The sequence below is a fragment of the Schistocerca serialis genome, chromosome 8 (assembly GCF_023864345.2).
Source record: "Schistocerca serialis cubense isolate TAMUIC-IGC-003099 chromosome 8, iqSchSeri2.2, whole genome shotgun sequence".
Classification (NCBI taxonomy): domain Eukaryota; kingdom Metazoa; phylum Arthropoda; class Insecta; order Orthoptera; family Acrididae; genus Schistocerca; species Schistocerca serialis.
The window spans coordinates 616,908,603-616,927,530 of NC_064645.1; the positions used below are offsets into that span (position 1 = coordinate 616,908,603).

The following is an 18,928-nucleotide window of genomic DNA, read 5'->3' on the forward strand; positions in this document are numbered from 1 at the left end:
AGAGCTAATTATTGTAAAGCATAGTAACAACTTTGCAAGTTGCTTCTGAGAAAGTAGAATCAAGTTAATCTTAATTGTATTTTTGCTGTTTTGCTTCAATAGGAACTACTGCATCGCCAGGAAGAAGGCCAGGCTCTTGTTCATGCCACAGTAAACTGTGGAGAAAAAGTACTTCGCAATACACGATCTGATGGTCGAGATACTATCAATGCACAACTTCGTGATCTGCAAGCAGAGTGGGATCGTCTTGTGCGCAAAACATCCACAGCTAAAGTGCATCTCGAGACAAATCTGTTACAGTGGGCAGATTACAGTTCATCATATTCACAACTTCAACAATGGATTAGTGATCGTGAAGCTAAACTGCTGCAAGTATGTGAACAGAAGGTAAGTAAAACAACTGTGAAACATGAAATATTGATACAGTCGGGTTTGTTGGACTGTGAGTAAAATGTTCATGATTTTCAGGTGTCAAAAGCCAAAAAGGGCCAGGCTCCAGGCCTCAGCTCTTTAAGTCTTGGTGAACGCAAAGCTACACTAAGAAAGACAAACAGTATAGTCCAAGATATTGTGTCATTTGAACCTATGATACAATCAGTTACATTGAAAGCAGAAGATCTACAGCAGGCTCAACCAGCCTCGGAAATATCAAGCAAATATGAGACTCTCACAAAACAAGCGAAAGAACTATATGCTCGTCAGAAAGAAACTGTCGAGCAACACCAGGCATTCATTGATGCAGGAAATGACTTCATGCAGTGGATAAGGGCTGCTAGAGAGAAACTCAGCAAGTGCTCAGAGCCTACCGGTGACAAGGAGTCACTTAGTGGAAAGATATCACAGCTGAAGGTAATGTAAATTTGTTAATGTGCTACCTGTATATGTTTAAAAGATATGTTGATAATGTCATTATTCATAGCCAAGAAATATAGGAAACCCCCAGAGTATAGGGTGTTCTCAAAGATCATATGTATTTCGAACAGATTTATGTATCTCGTGTCAGAAACATACATAGGTGCACAGTTAATATGCCATATAGTCTTTGACCGAAATTTGGCCACTTCCAGTCCATTTTCTGTCACTTGATGGAGGTCTTCTGCAATACAAGAAGCTGGACACAGTCAACATTGAAGCATGTCCTGGACAATCTGGACTTCTCCACAATCACACTTAATATTGTTTTCTATACTGTAGCCCCATCTTTCCAGAGTAAACCTTTATCTTCCCAATCCTGATCTCAGCCCATTCAAAGATTTCCAGGTTATCTGTTCCTCCTCATGTCCTGGAGGCAGAGTTTCAGAAACTCTTTTCGAACCAGACAGAAGGGATATCTTTACCTCCAAAATTGCACCCTGGCATTTTCAGCAGTGGTAGCTAAGTATCTTTGATGTTCTAAAGAAACTCTTCCTTGACTTCAGTCATTGCAAATTTGGTTTATGCCTGTACAGGGGATGGGTTTGTTCTTGTTCCACTTTCTTGCATTCCCTATTCACCACAATTTCTCTCTGAATGAGAAGTGTTGCTATTGCTGCAAGGTGGGAAATCCATTCGACAGGAGTAGATTTCAAACAAACTATTATAATTCTGCAGGTGTTGTTGGGAGCTACGTCTACCTTTTTGGCATGTGATGAATTATACCAGGACTAGCATACTCTGCTGAAGAATAGGCTAACGCACGTGCAGAGGTTTGGGTGGTTTCATGTTGATTGCGTCACTGTGCCCCTGCCAATTTTCTTAAGAGATTGTTCGTGGTGCAAACTTTCAACTTGCTTCATGCAGTGTCTCTTGAGAGTAATAGAGCTGTCCAGCATCACTCTGAGGTATTTTGGAGTTGACCAGTGTTGTAACTAAACTCCTGACCATACTATCATCAACTTATGAGTAACTTCGCTGTTTCTCAAATAGAAAGCACACACTTGAGTCCTTGAGGGGTTTCATTTAAGCTTATTTTCAGGGCCACAGTTAACTGTTATATCTGTTAAAATAGAAGGCATAACAGGAGCCAAAGAAGAGCTACTACAAGATCTAAGCAGTCAACACCAGTGCTAGGTATTGTGTGTACAGGAGACATACACCAATGACGATATGTGGAGGCCAAAAATAACGGAATGCTCCTTGCCATTGAAAGACCGCACGATAAATGTGGAAGTGCTATTTTTGTTCATCTGGATGAATATATTTATTAAATTGTATGACAAACAGCTAGAAAACTTCGAACACATATTTACAAATCTGTCAAGTTTAGATTAAAGATGTTCAGTATACCCTCCATAAGTGACGGACAATATCATATTGATACGCTCAAATTTCTCCCATACTCACATAAGCGTGTTCATCGTCACTGATCTTATGGCAGTACAAATCTGCTTCTTCAACACTTCTATGTTCTGTGATAGTGTTGGTGCATAAATGTTGCCCTTAATGAAACCTCATAGGAATAATTCACAGGACGTCAAATCCAGTGACATGGAGGTCAGCTGAGAAGTGCTAAGTCACCAGCTGTTTGATGACCCATCCAGTGGCTTGGTAGAGTGTCATTCAGATTTTCATGCACTTCGCAACACCAGGAGGGGTACCCCATCTTGTTGAAAAATAAAGTTGTCATCGTTCAGCTCTGTAAACAATCAGTTTCATAACATAGCAAGATACTGCTGCCTTTAACCATGTTTCTGTCAAAGAAGAATGGCTCATAAATGCAAAAGTGTTATAACTGTCAATTATATACTTATAAGAAAATGCCACATATTTGCATTTGTTGTCACGCTGTAGAACTTGTAACAGGTGTAATTTGGACAACTTCATAACCAGCCAAAGTCTTGGAACATACCAAATTATTGTTGTAGCCAATTGTAACTCCCATTTATTTTGTTTTCTTTACATATCAAGTTCCATAGGACCAAATTGAGGAGCAAATCTCCAAGGTCATGGAACGTGGCAGTACATGAAATTACAACATAAAAGTAATAACAGATAAAAATAAAATATTTATGAACCTGAAAAAATCAGTCCATAAGTTTAAGTAAACACGATCAACAAGACAACAAGAATCAGCTTAATTTTTCAAGGATCTCCTCAACAGAATAGAAGGAGTGACCCATGAGGAAACTCTTCAGTTTCAATTTGAAAGTGTGTGGATTACTGCTAAGATTTTTGAATTTGAGTGGTAGCTTATTGAAAATTGATGCATCAGTATACTGCACACCTTTCTGCACAAGAGTTAAGGAAGTCCGATCCAAAGGCAGATTTGATTGCTGCTGAGTATTAACTGAGTGAAAGCTGCTTATTTTTGGGAATAAGCTAATACTGTTAACAAGAAATATTATGAGAGGCCAATGTCAAAATACCCAGACTCATGAACAGGGGTCGACAAGAGGTTCGTGAACTTACATCACTTGTTGCCTGAATCGTCCATTTCTGAGCCAAAAATATCCTTTTGGAATGGGAAGAGTTATCCCAAAATATAATATCATAAGACATAAGCGAATGAAAATAAGCAAAGAAGACTAATTTTGGTGTTGAACAAACACTCTCTTCAGATACCTTTTGAATAGTAAAAATGGCAGCATTATGTCTTTGAACAAGATCCTGAATGTGGGCTTTCCACAACAGTTTACTATCTATATGAGCACCTAGAAATTTGAGCTTTTCTGTTTCACTAATCATATGCCCATTCTGTGAAATTAAAACATCGGGTTTCGTTGAATGGTGTGTTAGAAACTGTAAAAACTGAGTCTTACTGTGATTTAGCATTAGTTTATTTTCTACAAGCCATGAACTGCACAATTGTTGAATGGTGTGTTAGAAACTGTAAAAACCGAGTCTTACTGTGATTTAGCATTAGTTTATTTTCTACAAGCCATGAACTTAGGTCATGAACTGCACTATTTGAAACCAAGCCAATGTTGCACACAACATCTTTTACCACCAAGCTAGTATCATCAGCAAACAGAAATATTTTAGAGTTACCCATAATTCTAGAGGGCATATCATTTATATAAATGAGGCACGGTATTGGCCCAACACTGATCCCTGGGGCACCCCCCACTTCACCATACCCCACTCAGACCCCACATCACAGCCATTCTCAACTCTGTGAATAATGACCTTTTGCTGTCTGTTGCTAAAGTAAGATGTGAACCGATTGTGAGCTACTCCACATATTTTGTAATGGTCCAACCTCACGAGCAATGTTTTGTGATCAACAAAATCAAATGCCTTAGTTAAATCAAAAAATATGCCTATTGTTTGAAACCTTTTGTTTAACCCATCCAGCACCTTACAGACAAAAGAGAATATAGCATTTTCAGTTGTTAAACGACTTATAAAGCCGAACTGTACATTTGATAGCAAACCGTGTGATATAAAATGATCAATTATCCTTACATACGCAGCCTTTTCAATAAGTTTAGCAAACGCTGATAGCACAGAAATAGGTCTAAAATTATCTGCATTATCCCTTTCTCCCTTTTTATAAAGCAGCTTTACTAATGAATACTTCAATCATTCAGGAAACTGACCATTCCTAAAGGAAAAATTACAAATATGGCTAAATACCAGGGCTAACATGTGCAGCACAGTACTTTAATATTCTGCTAGGCACTCCATCATATTCATGAGAGCCCTTAGTATTCAGTGATTTAATTATTGACTCAATCTCCCCCTTATCCATGAGAGCCCTTAGTCTTCAGTGATTTAATTATTGACTCAATCTCCCCCTTGTCTGTATCACAGAGTAGCATTTCAGACATCAATCTCGGAAAGGTATTTGCCAAGGAAGTTGTATGATTCCTTCCAGAAACTAAATTTTTATTTAATTCACCAGCAATGCTCAGAAAATGATTGTTAAATATTTTACATATATCTGATTTATCAGTAACAGAAATATTTTTACTACAAACTGACTTTACATCGTTGACCTTGTGCTGCTGACCAGACACTTCCTTCACAACTGACCATATGGTTAATTTTATCCTGTGAGTTAGCTGTTCTATTTGCATACCACATACTCTTTGCCTTCCAAATAACATTTTTAAGCGCCTGACAATACTGTTTGTAATGGGCTACTGTAGCTTGATTGTGACTACTTCTAACATTTTGATATAATTCCCACTTTGTTCTACATGCTGTCCTTATCCCACTAGTCAGCCCTAGTACCCCATTTAGAACGTTCTAATAGGAAGCAACTCTCAAAGAGCATCAGAAATGTGTTAAGGAAAGCATTATATTTATCATCTATGTCATCGGCACTATAAACATCCTGTCACTCTTGTTCCTTGACAAGGTTTAAAAAACTCTCTGTTGCTGTTGGATTAACTTTCCTACATAGTTTGTAATTATATGACATTTGTTTGAGTACAAAAGCCTTTTAGTGTTAAAATTTGTACATCGTGGTCTGAAAGGCCATTCACCTTTTTACTGACAGAATGTCCATCTAGTAATGAGGAATGAATAAAAATATTGTCTATGGCTGTGCTACTGTTCCCCTGCACCCTAGTTGGAAAAAACACCGTCTGCATCAGATCATATGAATGTAGGAGATCTACCAACATCCTTTTTCTTGCACCATCATATACAAAATTTATATTGAAGTCACCAAACATAACTAATTTCTGGTACTTCCTACAAAGTGATTCAAGAACTGTCTCTAGCTTGAGCAGAAATGCTCTGAAGTCAGAGTTAGGGGACCTATAACCAACAACAATTAGAAGTTTAGTTCCACTAAATTCAACTGCTCTGTATAACATTCAAAAATCTGCTCAGTGCAGTGTTGGCATACGTACATGGACTCAAATGGAATATTGTTTTTTATGTACATGCAAAGAACTCCTTGAGAAACAGCCAGCTAATTTGTATCCTAGTAAAGGAAGCCTCTGAATTGTCGAGTTATTTAAGTGGGGCTCTGATATAACAATAATTTCGGAGTCAACATCTATAAGCAGTTCACTAACTTTATCTCTAATACCTCTTATATTTTGACGAAATATGCTAATTCCGTCTCTACTTGGAAACATTACGTCCTCCAACAGTGAACCCTTAGTTAGAGAGACTTCCTTTAAGCAGGTATACCTATCATCTGACTTAAATCTAAAAAAGCTGCAGCTCTAACACAAACTACTACAGGAATTTTTCCATGAGTGATGCCACCATTACCTACTACACTGTCACCTTTAAACTTTGCCAGCTTCCCCTTCCCATACCTATTGAGGTGCAGGCAATGCCTTGTGAAACACGATCTACTGATAGACCCAACAGGCACCACTGAAATGTGACCCATGCCGTCTGCTGTCAGTGCTCCCTCCAGCCCCATATTAACGCATCTAACAGCCGCATTAAGATGAGGCCGATCATGACGCTGAAACAGTTGCACAAAATGCACATTAGTGCCACCATTTTGAGTAGCTATCTTTACCAGGTCACCACCTACATCATATTCTCCGTCCCTATCAAGACTGTTCCCTGCTCTGTCCACTTTTACTACCTGAACCTCCTTCGTAATATTCCTACATAACTCCCCTACGCTGTCAGTCACGTGAGCCAACCCTGCACTAGGCTTCACAATGCTGGTGACCTGATACTCATTTCCCAACACTTCCAGCAGCTGCTGGCCCACACCTCTACCGTGCGAACTACGTAGCAGCAGAACCTCCTTCTTTCTGTTAGACTTTGTAACTGACTTAGGACTCCTAACTGCTGAGGACTGCTGCATGTTCCCTACATCTACAGCCACAAGAGGCTCCTCTGCACTCAGCTCTGACAGTAGATCAAATCTATTGCATATAAGCAAAGGATAACTGTGAATACCTCCTCCTCTTAGCTGCCTTCTTGCCAACTGTGAGTACCCATTCCCCACCACCCTTCACCCTCCTCAACCTATCTAGTTTCTCCTTTGCACTTTGTAACTGCACCTGAAGGGCACAGATTTTATACTCCTGCTCCTTTATCAACTTACTTCTACTACAGATTTTGTATTCCCGGGAGAGGATCTCACTAGAATGCCCACTGGCTTCCCCATTGCATTCAGTCCAATGGAAATACTTTGAACAAATCTCACACTGTAACCCACTACTCACGAACCTACGACAGAGCCCACACTTCTCACTCATGGTAAAATTTTACAGTTACTGCAAAAACTATACATCTATGTTACCTAATTTCAGTTCCACTAATAGAACTATTTATAGAACTAACAATAGCAGTCTTGAAATTCTCTGTCGACTAAGAAAGCAACTACTTGTATTAATACGACTACACCACAGCTAATACCAATACCAACAAAACTTCACAAAATTATTAGCTAAAATCAAAAATTCAAGCGGCCGCTGGAACACTCAACAAAGTTAAAACACTAAATGAAAATTAAATAAAAATATTTCACTAGAAACAGTAAGAATTTACTAAACAACTTCAATGCACAGAAAACTCTAAAACACACAGTGAGCAAATGTTTCCAAAAGTTTATTAAATCATTATTTTGCCACAAACAGCATGAAACACCACTGAAAACTATAAAATTTGATAACTGTCTAACAGACATGCCATCTGGCATGAAGAATTGATTTTGTATGACTATGTTGGAAAGTTGTTTGAATTCATGTGACATTTTCATCAGAAATATGTCTACAAACTGTCAGTACCATCTGCAAATGTTCCATCCATTCAGAAGGTCCATTTGGCATCTCAACGTGAAATGTCTTTGCATTCTAATCAGAGAATTACACTTTGCAAATTCGAGAACATTAAGTGATTTCTGCTGCAGAGTAGCCATTTTGCAACATGTGAAGGTAACCAAGCAAATAAAAGACAACGAACACCTAGCAATGATGGGTTTAAACCAGACAATAAGTTTGTTCCTCCAGTAACCAAGCTGTGGCATAGCGACTGATAGTTTTGACAACATAATACTCTCTCTCTCTCTCTCTCTCTCTCTCTCTCTCTCTCTCTCTCCCTCTTCCTCCAACTTTTCCAGAAACGACAATTAAAAGAGGAGCAGGAAACTAACTGAGAAAATATTTAATTCTGGTATCTTTTTCATTACTATTATGTAAAAAGACAGTCCAGTTATTTCTGCTAATGTAATATACATGTACATATTTTAGTAAAATCAATGTTATATTTTGCCCAATGCAATTAACAAGTCTTGTTCCCTTGCATGATAACTTCTTCCAATGAAAAAACAGTTAACAGTTACTATTGTTTAAGAAATAGATCAGCAGTGTCTGTGCAGTTTCATGAATCCCATCCTGTCAACGTCTCTGGCCCACATGACAGGCATAATAGCAGCTATCCCACAATATGTAATGGACAGACCTCAGTTGGCCGTGGCACTCATTTGCCTCACATGAAATAAATAGAAAATAAACAACAACCAGAACTAAACCTTTGTGAAAGAAAAATGAAACATATTAAATACTAGTCCATTAAAACACAGTATTGTATCTGTCAACTTTACCAAACAAATATAATGTGTAGTCAAATTGGATGTTACCCGTAACTACGCCGTTGGCAGGAGAATGAAGGGTATCTAAAGTTTTGTGACACTACATAGTTCTTGTAATATTTTATTTAACTGTTTTTTAAAAACTTTCTTTACATTGTATGATTCAGCTCCTGTCCATTCAACAAATTATAAACATCAGTTCCTTTTTCATGTAATTTCTCCAAACCATTATCATATGTATCATTTTGCAATTACCATGCATTAATACTTTTATGCATGATCACTATCATTATTTAGAGATGTGGCATTGATTTAGTGTCAAAATGTTTTCAACATAAAAATAAAAGAAACTCAGTTATTTATAGAGTGCTACAGATAGTCAGTAATTTCAGATAATGTGTTATACTCTGCTCATTTGCTCACTCTATTGATGACATAAACACAAACATTCTTGCTGGGTTATGCTGCTGCTTCAAAGGTGTTGTATTCTGAAAAACATAATGTTTGTACCCCTATCTATTCTGACAAAATAATTCGATTGCTTGACAGATTAGTGTTTGAAAATGTGAGCTTTACCTTTTACTGGTCCACAAGCAGAGATTCTAAACTACACAAGGCCTTTGTAATAATTTTTGTAAGTTCTGAACTGCTTTATAATAACATACAACTATGACAGAGAGAACAATTTTGGATTTTTGTCCAGGTTCCAGATGAGTCCCATTATTGTACTGCATGAAGTTGGAAGACATTATTAAGATTTAGAAAATTTGAGTGCATGGAATAGTATTATTGCTCCAGAGAGTACATTGAGTGATTCTTGAGGAAGTTCATTTGTTGAAATACACTAAGACACAAAAAACAACAATTAGTTCAACTTTTTATTCTGAAGTTGGACTAGCCCATCAATACCATTTGTAAAACATTGTGAGATATCATTCCCTGGCACCATCTTCTGTTGCTAAAATTGGCACCCACCTTAAAGCTTTCTGTGCTGACTACGACAAAGACATCGAGTTCCTCTTGTAATTACAGGCTTAATTAACGTTGGCCTCTTACTTAATCACTGTGATTTTGATCAAGCTACTAATAGAAAGTAAAGACAGAAATAAAGGCCTAAAATTTTGCATTTAGTGTTATTTTTTCTATAATGTTAAATAATTCAGTTATCTATACTCATTTTATAGCTTCTATCTCTTTATTTATAGATTCTCGAAAGCGAAATGGAGGAAGGCCAACAGAAATTGGAGAAAGCTCTGGAACAAGGAAATGCTGCCTGTGAAGGAGCTGATTCTGAAGACAAAGAAGTTATTGAGGAAGAAGTAGCACTCCTACAGGAGGAATTTGACACATATGTGTAAGTTGGTTATTTACCAATAACAATCTGTAAAGTACTATGCTGTCACTTTGCTCAATAGTGTTGTTCTTTAAAATAATTTTGTTTATTATTTTGCTGGAAATAGTTAAAGACCAATAAGAATATCGGTATGCTGTGTTTCAAGGAGGTGTGCAATAGCGTTTTTAGCAGCAATGGGAGTAACACAAATTGTTCAAAAAAACAACACATTTTATTCATTTCAGTATGTTAGCTTCTGCTGGAGCTGTAACAGCTCTGTCAGCCAGTTGTCTTTAGAATTCCTATAGTGTGTTTCAGTTTTCAAAACTCATAGGGATAAGACTTGGAAATTGGCAATTAGATACTATTTTATGGGTAAAGTGACAAACATGTTAGTGGCAGAATCTCAGAGGTGACTGTAAACTGAGAAAGTAAAAGAACACCAAAAGTTTTCATAAATGAAGATTATTATGTATGAAAGATGAATGTAGGCATCCCTCAGTTTGGGAACACAGCTACTTCATTGTCTTAAAGAGATACATTTATGCTTCTACATTATTTTTGAGTGAAGCACTGTTGATAAATCCTTGGGATGTAAATTGCATTTGAGTTGAGCATTGTATTTTAGGTGTGGACAGTGGACAGTATACAAGGTTGGAAAAAATCAGCAAGTCTGCCTGCATTAATAAGCAACAATTTGCTGTGGTGTCCAAAGAGATAAGGAAAAAGTCCATAGTTCAGTACTAAATTCAAAGCCCCATTGGAATCAGACATATCCTGATCCAGATGTACTGCCCTTTCTCCTCGACAGTTTTGATCTTTAGCTGTCTCCAGGAAATATGATTGAATTAACGCTGATAAAATATAATATGAAGTCATTAACTTGTTTCTGCAAATAACAGTGACATTCCATAGACTGTGCATACTGCCTTAGGGAATTATGCTGACTGTCTCACTTGTATTTCAGTCTTAGGTCACACACGTACTATCATAACTGACATTGTATTATTACCAAGTTATCATCAGATGATCTGTGATCTGTACAAAAAGAAAGAAAGTGATTTGTATGAAAAGAAAGAAAGTGGGGATAGTAAAATACTGGCAAACTAAATTACAACCAAACTAACTTATGTACACAACCATATATCTTTGAATATGTTACACAGTAACTCACCAATTGTAGAGGCACATAGAGAATTTACAAAATGTAAACATATCTGCATTGTGGTTGGTTTGTTGAAACAGAAGGTTACAGTTGGCTACACAGTAAAATAAAGTTAGTAAATCTTAAATCACAGATATACAATCAAGAATACTCATGATGTGAAATTGATTGCAAGGGAATGCTTTCCACAACCGAAAACTAGTGACAAATAACTGAACTAATGGTGTAGGGCAGCTAGATGTGCTCTAGTAGCAGGACCAACAATTCCCACCTGCAGATGCGATCTACAAAGTAGTAAACTAAGGTCTGGTGGTCATAAGCATGCACTAAACATTATAAAAGAACTGATAAATTAAGCTAGTATTAAACATGCTACTATTAAACATGTGTTGGATGGCAGGAAAAAAACGAAAAGAGAGAGAGATGATAACAGACAGAAAATACTTTTTAAAAGGCTTTGTTACAACTTGTTGACTGAGCGAGGTGGCGCAGTGATTAGCACACTGGACTTGCATTTGGAAGGGCGACGGTTCAATCCCACATCCGCCCCTTCTGATTTAGGTTTTCCATGATTTCCCTAAATAGCTCCAGGCAAATGCCGGGTTGGTTCCTTTGGAAGGGCATGGCCAACTTCCTTACCCACCCTTCCCTAAGCCAGTGAGACCGATGACCTCGCTGTTTGGTCTCTTCCCCCAAACAACCCAACCCAACAACTTGTTGTGATACCACTTCTGTGACATGAGGCTTAAATATACAATTAAAAAACATGACAGTGTTATTACTTGAATGTCTAATATGTATTGTTATTTGCTCTAGGGAGTCTCTCAATCAAGTTAAAGGCCTCCTTGAAGTGGGAATCGTCAAGTGGACAGAGTATGAGGACCAGTATCAGGAAGCATCTGACTGGCTGACACAGACTGAACAGTTAGTTCAGACATTTAATAAATTACAGGATAGCCTTGAAGAAAAGAAAAATGTCCTTGAACAGTTCCAGGTAAGTAGAGTTGTGTCCTAATGTTAATGTATAATATAGGCAAACAGACCACTTCAGTCAGTATTGTGTTTTACTTTGCTCTCACTGAAAAATGTGTTTCTTCAGGTCCATCTTCAGACCCTATTTGATTGGCAAAAGGAACTGGATCGACTGAACATGAAGGCCCAGATGCTGTTGGAAACATGTGCAGACACAAGAATAAGCAATGCTGTTACCCAGATGACAACAAAGTATAATGCTTTATTATCACTGGCAAAAGAAATCATGCGAAGACTTGAGCTGCATTATCAGGTATAGTTTTCATTATTCCCTTTTTTGTATCGGAAGAAGAGGATATTTATTTGTTTAAATGCAAACATGATAATCAGTTAATTACTGTATTATGATCATACAATGACATACTTCGGCTATTCATAAACTTCTTGTTGTTTCATACTACTGTGGGTATATCTGTCTTAAATATAGTCATCCCACAATTATTTTTCATTTTAAAACCATTAATGTTTTGATCAAGCATTGCAACAGAAGTGTGAAACATTCTCTGTGGCTGCAAGTCTTTATGAACAATAATGTGTTCATTATTGATTGTGTCTTGTCACACCCTCTCTAGTAGATCTTATATAATGGGGTAACTGCTGTTACTTTCATGTTTCATGGAGGAATGTTGGCAGCATTCAGCATGAAATATGTTAAGAATGTCGTTTGTTGTGTAGTCAATGAGAATTCATGTATAAACTCACACTTTTTGTTATTATAAACTGATTATTAATTGAACTTTGACAGCTATTCTCAGCTGTCTCTACAACAAAGAATGTTCTTTGTTAACTTATGAGCACAAATATGTTTGAAGTCTAGTCAGCAGCCAAATTATAATAATACCAGCCGAGTATCTACTTCTAAGACATGTTAATAAATACATCATCTGATTCTGTTTAACTAGACTTCCCATGTACTGGTAGCTGTGTTGTGTGCAGGTTAAATGCTTCTCAGCTCCAGCTAAAAATCCCTGATTCTGTGGAGCATTGTGCGTAATCAACATTATTCATTTTCCATTAATATTCATATATGTCGACGTCCAGTGGAAAATCCAGTTATTTTATATTGATTTGTTTCTTTTAGGAGCATCAGCAGCATAATACATTATATCAGGAATGCCAAGACTGGTTGGATCGAACACGAGATCGTCTTAATGAGTGTCAAGAAATACCCAGCACACTCAATGAAGTCAACAACAAGCTTCAGACAGTCAAAGGCATTAGACAATCACTTGAGCAGGGCCATAATAAGCTCAGGTATGTAGCAGGCCAAAATTAGAAAGTTAGATTGTAGTCAGTATATTCAAAAGTAAGAAATAATCAAAGAAACTATTAAGAGAGAAGACAGTAGATACCATTGAAAGTGTTTGAAATACATTTTATGAACCTTACCTCAATGCAAACTTCTTTCTAAAGAATGAGATGTACAGCAGTTTTGTTTAGAATTGCCACTTGTTGAACTCTGTGACTATGTTGTAGTTCACAATAAAACGAATAGTTTCTCATGGATTCACTTTACACCTATTTCTCACTAACTTCCAGTGGGGTGCACTCACCCTCAATGATACTGTTGTTTATAATGATCGATGTTAACAAATTTATTTATGCTTAAGAGTGGAAGACTGAAGTAGAATGAATATGAAAATGATGTCATTGCTTTAAAACCATAACAGACTGTTGAGGCTATTGCTTATACTAAGGCCATACAGGCTGGAGGTGTGACAAAGGATAAAAATAAACAAAAAACTATATCAAGTTAGACAAAAGACAGAAAAAATATTCATAAAAAAAGATGAAAGAAACTTGCTGTTGATATTTCAGATGGAAGCTGTAATTTTAAAAAGAGTCCTACTATAAAATATTTACATTTCTGGCTCAAAAACTGACTAGAAGGCTATAAGTTTTCTTTGGAAAATCTATTTTTTAATCATAACACTAAATTGATGTTAAGTGGCCAAATGCACTACAAAATCAAGATGTATTACAACAGACAAGGAAATATATGTATATGGGGAACACCTTCAGCAGGAGTAGCTATAGACTGATGGGAATGTGCGTTGGCTCTTCCAAGACCAGCTAATTTGGGATGTCTGTGTCCCTAGTAGGAAGAGATCAAGAGACTGATACAAAACATAAAGAAATAGAGGGTTGGCATCAGTACAGTGTAAAGACTGACACCTAAATAAAATGATGTGTTCCAAATGACAAAAAATTATGTTCACTTAGGTACCACCATAAATCTGACTGTCACTGCGTTTAAGTGATCCACAATGATAGGTCATCCTGCTAAGTATGAGATTTGTCCTGCAATATGTTTTCCATTTTGAAAATATAATAATGATGCCGAAATTAAGAGGTAATATTATAAAAATAGCCCTCTGAAACAACTATGTGTAAACTGCTAAGTTAATGGAAAAACACACACACATACTCACACACTTTTTTTCTGGTTACTTGGTATGATTGAAAGTTTGATATGAATAATTTGGAGTAACAGGAAGTATGGAGAAACCAAGAAAGCAATGGTAAGTTGCATAACAAAAGAGACGGAAGAGGGGGGGGGGGGGGGTTATTGGCATGGCAGAATGGGGACAACTCCCTGAGGAGGTGAATAAAGACAAGGCAGTAACTGTGAGTCTGTTTAAAAACTTAAATATTTTTAAATATTGTTTTAGGTATGTGCTTGAACTAAAAGAAAAGGTGATTTTGAATACCGAGCAAAACGGGGCAGCTAAGATCCAGGAAGATACAGAAAATATTAAACAAGAGTTTGAGAAGCTCATGTCAGATGTGCAAGAAGTTAGGCAGGTGCTCACAGCAAGAGCTGCTCATTTAGAAGAAATACAGAAGGTATGTAATTTGGATTCAAACCTGTTCCATAGACATATATGGTTGATATTAATCAGTGATAATCTTTCTGTGTGTAAATACATGATAAGTGTATTGTTCTGACTTAGTCATTTGTTAGTGATGTACAGCGTGAAGCGAAATTCGTGCACTCAGGCTTCACAGCGCAACTCCTCACATGCCTGCGATAAAAAAAAAGTATCTCACAACATTTCGTCCAGAAAGTACATCCAGCAGAAAAAGCACATTAAAGAGCGGCAGTCTGGCAACACTGTAACCACATGTATGGTAACTACCTCTGACAACACATTTTAGTTGTGCTGTAGAGTTGGTGCAGTGGGTGGAGTTTTGGGTTAGTATGTAGGAAGTCAAGGGTCTGATCCTGGGTTGGGGCATTTTTTTGACATTTCACGCTGTAATATACACCATTTCTTTGATCACATGTATCCTAAATTTACACCATTTTGTAATGCTGAACATAACAAATATGTGGTTAGACAAATAAGAAATAGACAGTTGAAACAAATGACCTATCATAGGACAGAATAACTACAAAAACAATATCCATGTCGAGATGGTAAAGATGATAGCACAGTACACAGATTTCTCACATTAGCAACCAGTGACAATAATAATGTCAATTTTAACGACCGCATGACCTTCACAACAGAATGAATTGTCCTCAGACCAACAGATGCTAAAAGTGACCTCCCTACATGTCCAAAGATTGCGCAACCCACCAGATCATACAGCTCTGGACCCTTCACAGCAAAGCTGTCCACAGTAACAAGAGCAGCATGAACACCCGCTACCAATTCTTCCACATTCATCGGCGGAGTAGAGTACACATGCTCCTGCAGGTGTTCCCACAGGAAGAAATCGGGGGGATATAGATCAGGTGAAGGTGGTGGCCACACAACTGGACCTCCACGTCTGAGCCATTTCTCTCAAAATGTTCTGTCCAAATGCTGTCACACATTAATTCCAAAATGTGCAGGTGCACCATCATGTTGGAACCATATCCTCCACTGAACATGCAATGGAACATCTTCCAGTGCATCAGGCAGATAGTTTGAGAGGAATGTTTGATACCTTTGTGCAGTCAACCGGTCAGACAATATGTAAGGGTCCAATCACCTATCACCCAATATTCTGGCCCAGACATTGATACTAAAGTGAACTTGATATCCATGGTCGCAGGTGATGTGTGGGTTAACCTCACACCAATGGTGAGTATTGTTCATATTGAAGACACCCTCATGAATGAATGCTGCTTCGTCCAACCATATTACATTGTTCTAGAAGTCATCGTTGGCTTGCTGTTGTTGAACCATTCACAGAATTGCATTCCGCTGATGGAAATCTGCAGGATGCAGGTGTTATAAGAAAGCTTAATGAGAGGGGTGCAGCTCATGTTTATGCAGCATGTTAAAGACCGTGCATTGCATGACATGCAGCTGCCTTGCTATACAACTTGTACTTCACTGAGGTTCTTGGTGTATGACTCACAGAATAGCTTCCTCAGTAGCTGGAGTACGTGGACGACCTCTGTCACATGATGGTGGAAGGAAAGAATCTGACTCCTGAAGACACAGCTCTAGATGGCAAACCACATTTTTATCTGGATGCCATTGATGAGGATATCTAGCAGCATATTCACAAGTGGCAACACCAACCCGTTTATCAGATGCATCAAGGACCAGAAGCATATCCACATGTTCTTTGTTTGTGTATGCCATACGTATGCCACACTCCACACTGGTTTAGAGGTTTACAATGATAAAATTCAATATGTGTATGTAGATACATTGGAGTCTGTCATTGGCACGTTACTCCACTCACAACTAGTCCATGTCTGGTGGACAGTACATACAGATTAAAAATGCTATCAGTCCTGTGTGCTGTTCCAGCTAACACACTTTATCCCTCTAGCAGATATTGTTCTGCATGATTCATCGTGACGCTGCTAATTGTGAAATGTTCGGTTTTGAATTACAGTGTTTCTCTAATGGTAATAGACATGATGTTTCCTCAATCCCATCAATAGAATAATAATAATAATAATAATAATAATAATAATGCATTGAGATACGTACTAAACAGCATGTGGTTACCAGACTCAATGCTGAAGGCATAATTAATGGGACCATGGCGATAACACATACAAATAGTAACAGAGTTTGGACATTATTCACAAAGCAAATTGCTAGTCCTACTGGTAACGAAAGGCCCTAATGAAATGTAATGGACCTGAACGAGGCAAGAATAATAGTTGGTACTAATCTATGGGACCATAGGAGGAGGGCATAAAGGAAACAGGTTTTGCATCTAGTAGATGAAGTGGTTTGAATAAATTCACACCCATGACATGGAAAGGGCTTCTTTCAAAGCTGCCCAATCTTCCATTTCTACAATTGTAGTATGTAATTGCAAATGTTTTGTAGAGGACCACTGCAATCGCTGTTGATGATTAAGATGCCAGATACCGTACCACGTGGACTACATCTAGAAAATAAAAAACGTACGCCTCAACCCAGGATCGAACCATTGACGTCCTGCATGCTAACTCAAAACTCTACCCACTGCACCAACTGTACAACAAGACTAAATTGTGCCTTCAGAGGTAGTTACCATACATGTGGTTACAGTGTTGCCAGATTGTCACTCTTCAACGTTGTTTTTCTGCTGAATGTACTCGCAGGACGAAATTTTATGAGAGACATTTTTTTATTGCTGGAATGTGAGGAGTAGCACTGCGAAGCCTGAGTGCACAAATTTTTCTTCACCCTGCATAACAACATTGTATCAGCAGTTTGAAAGCTCCCTTTCTATCTCTCTCTCTCTCTCTCTCTCTCTCTCTCTCTCTATCTCATCATTTCTCTTTCTTGTTGTTGTTTTTATGTTTGGTAACAACCTGTGGGCAATAAAATAAGGTTTGTGATTTGTATGGGGTTCTCTTTATATTGCTCTTAGGGCATGTGTAGAAAGGATGGCAGGTAGGCACTGTCAAGCACACTGCCATTATCTTAAAAGTGTGGAATGTGTTAAATCAAACTTTTATTTTATTTTTCACTATTTTAAGGCTGGATATTGATCTTGATCCCAGAATTGTGGTATACAGTAAGAGACATAAAGTTTACTTATGGTAACAACTTATCTGGCAAACAAATTGCTTCAGTTTTTGCCAAAAGTGCTACTTTTCTTTGTCAGTCCCCAGATCACCATTGAAGAATTCCTTGATACGCAGCCTCAGTGATTTCAATACATCACTGCTTGTGTAAAAAGCAAGAGGAATTTTACTATTGTATTTTTATTCAAATGTCAAGGTAAAGCCACAGTAAAATCTTCTTTCACACTCAGATCTGCTTCCATTTCATATTTGACTACTCTGTGAACTAATCTACATCCAGTCTGGTACTGAATTCATTATGCATCAAATCATTTTTGCAGTGCCCACTCTCCCTATGCACCACTGTGGCAGTGTATGTGTGCTACAATTGTGTACTGTTGTGTTCATAAGTTGTTTGTCTACACATTTTGTGACATAGCTTGTAATTACAGCCATACTTTTGTCTTTTGAACTTAAATATGTTGTGAAATTCTGAAAATTTCTGATAAAACTTGTAGTTTTGTTGTCTTCATTCTGATAATAATAAATCAGAATTTAATTTCAGATTATTGTAGAGAATATGCTATATTCTTCAAACTAATATATCACTTACATGGATAAGTCAATTAGTTCCATTAGCAATGATTTTCCTGAAGTACTGTGGAGGGAAAAAAGACCTGTATAACTTGGTGGCTACTTTTGACTTAATTGTGTTGTAGGAAACAAATCCATCCCTCATCATCACAAACCCACAATTAAGATATCAGTCTTCATCTTCAAATCAGTACAGCTCCAAATTGGTATAGGGCTTATTTCCATATGTTTCTTAGTTTTCAGAATATTAGACTTTTTAAATTACATATGATATTCATTAACCTTTTTAATTACATATAAAATTTATTCAGTAAACATATCACCTGGTAGGATACCAAAAAGAAGAAAAAAATATTCATAAATGACTCTCAAATGAATGAGTTTGATAGTTGTTTTCAAGTGTACTGTAACAAT

General features: G+C 37.4%; 1 protein-coding gene across 2 annotated transcripts in view; it reads left to right on the forward strand.

Annotated features, from left to right (window-relative positions):
- Window positions 1-18,928, forward strand: part of LOC126416038 (muscle-specific protein 300 kDa-like) — a 643,030-nt gene that overhangs the window by 338,370 nt on the left and 285,732 nt on the right. For both annotated transcript variants that reach the window (XM_050083501.1, XM_050083503.1), the window contains 7 exons: window positions 103-387; window positions 469-849; window positions 9,643-9,791; window positions 11,752-11,929; window positions 12,035-12,220; window positions 13,049-13,221; window positions 14,640-14,814. In XM_050083501.1, coding sequence (XP_049939458.1) covers window positions 103-387; window positions 469-849; window positions 9,643-9,791; window positions 11,752-11,929; window positions 12,035-12,220; window positions 13,049-13,221; window positions 14,640-14,814 — 1,527 coding nt within the window. The remainder of the gene's footprint in view (window positions 1-102; window positions 388-468; window positions 850-9,642; window positions 9,792-11,751; window positions 11,930-12,034; window positions 12,221-13,048; window positions 13,222-14,639; window positions 14,815-18,928) is intronic.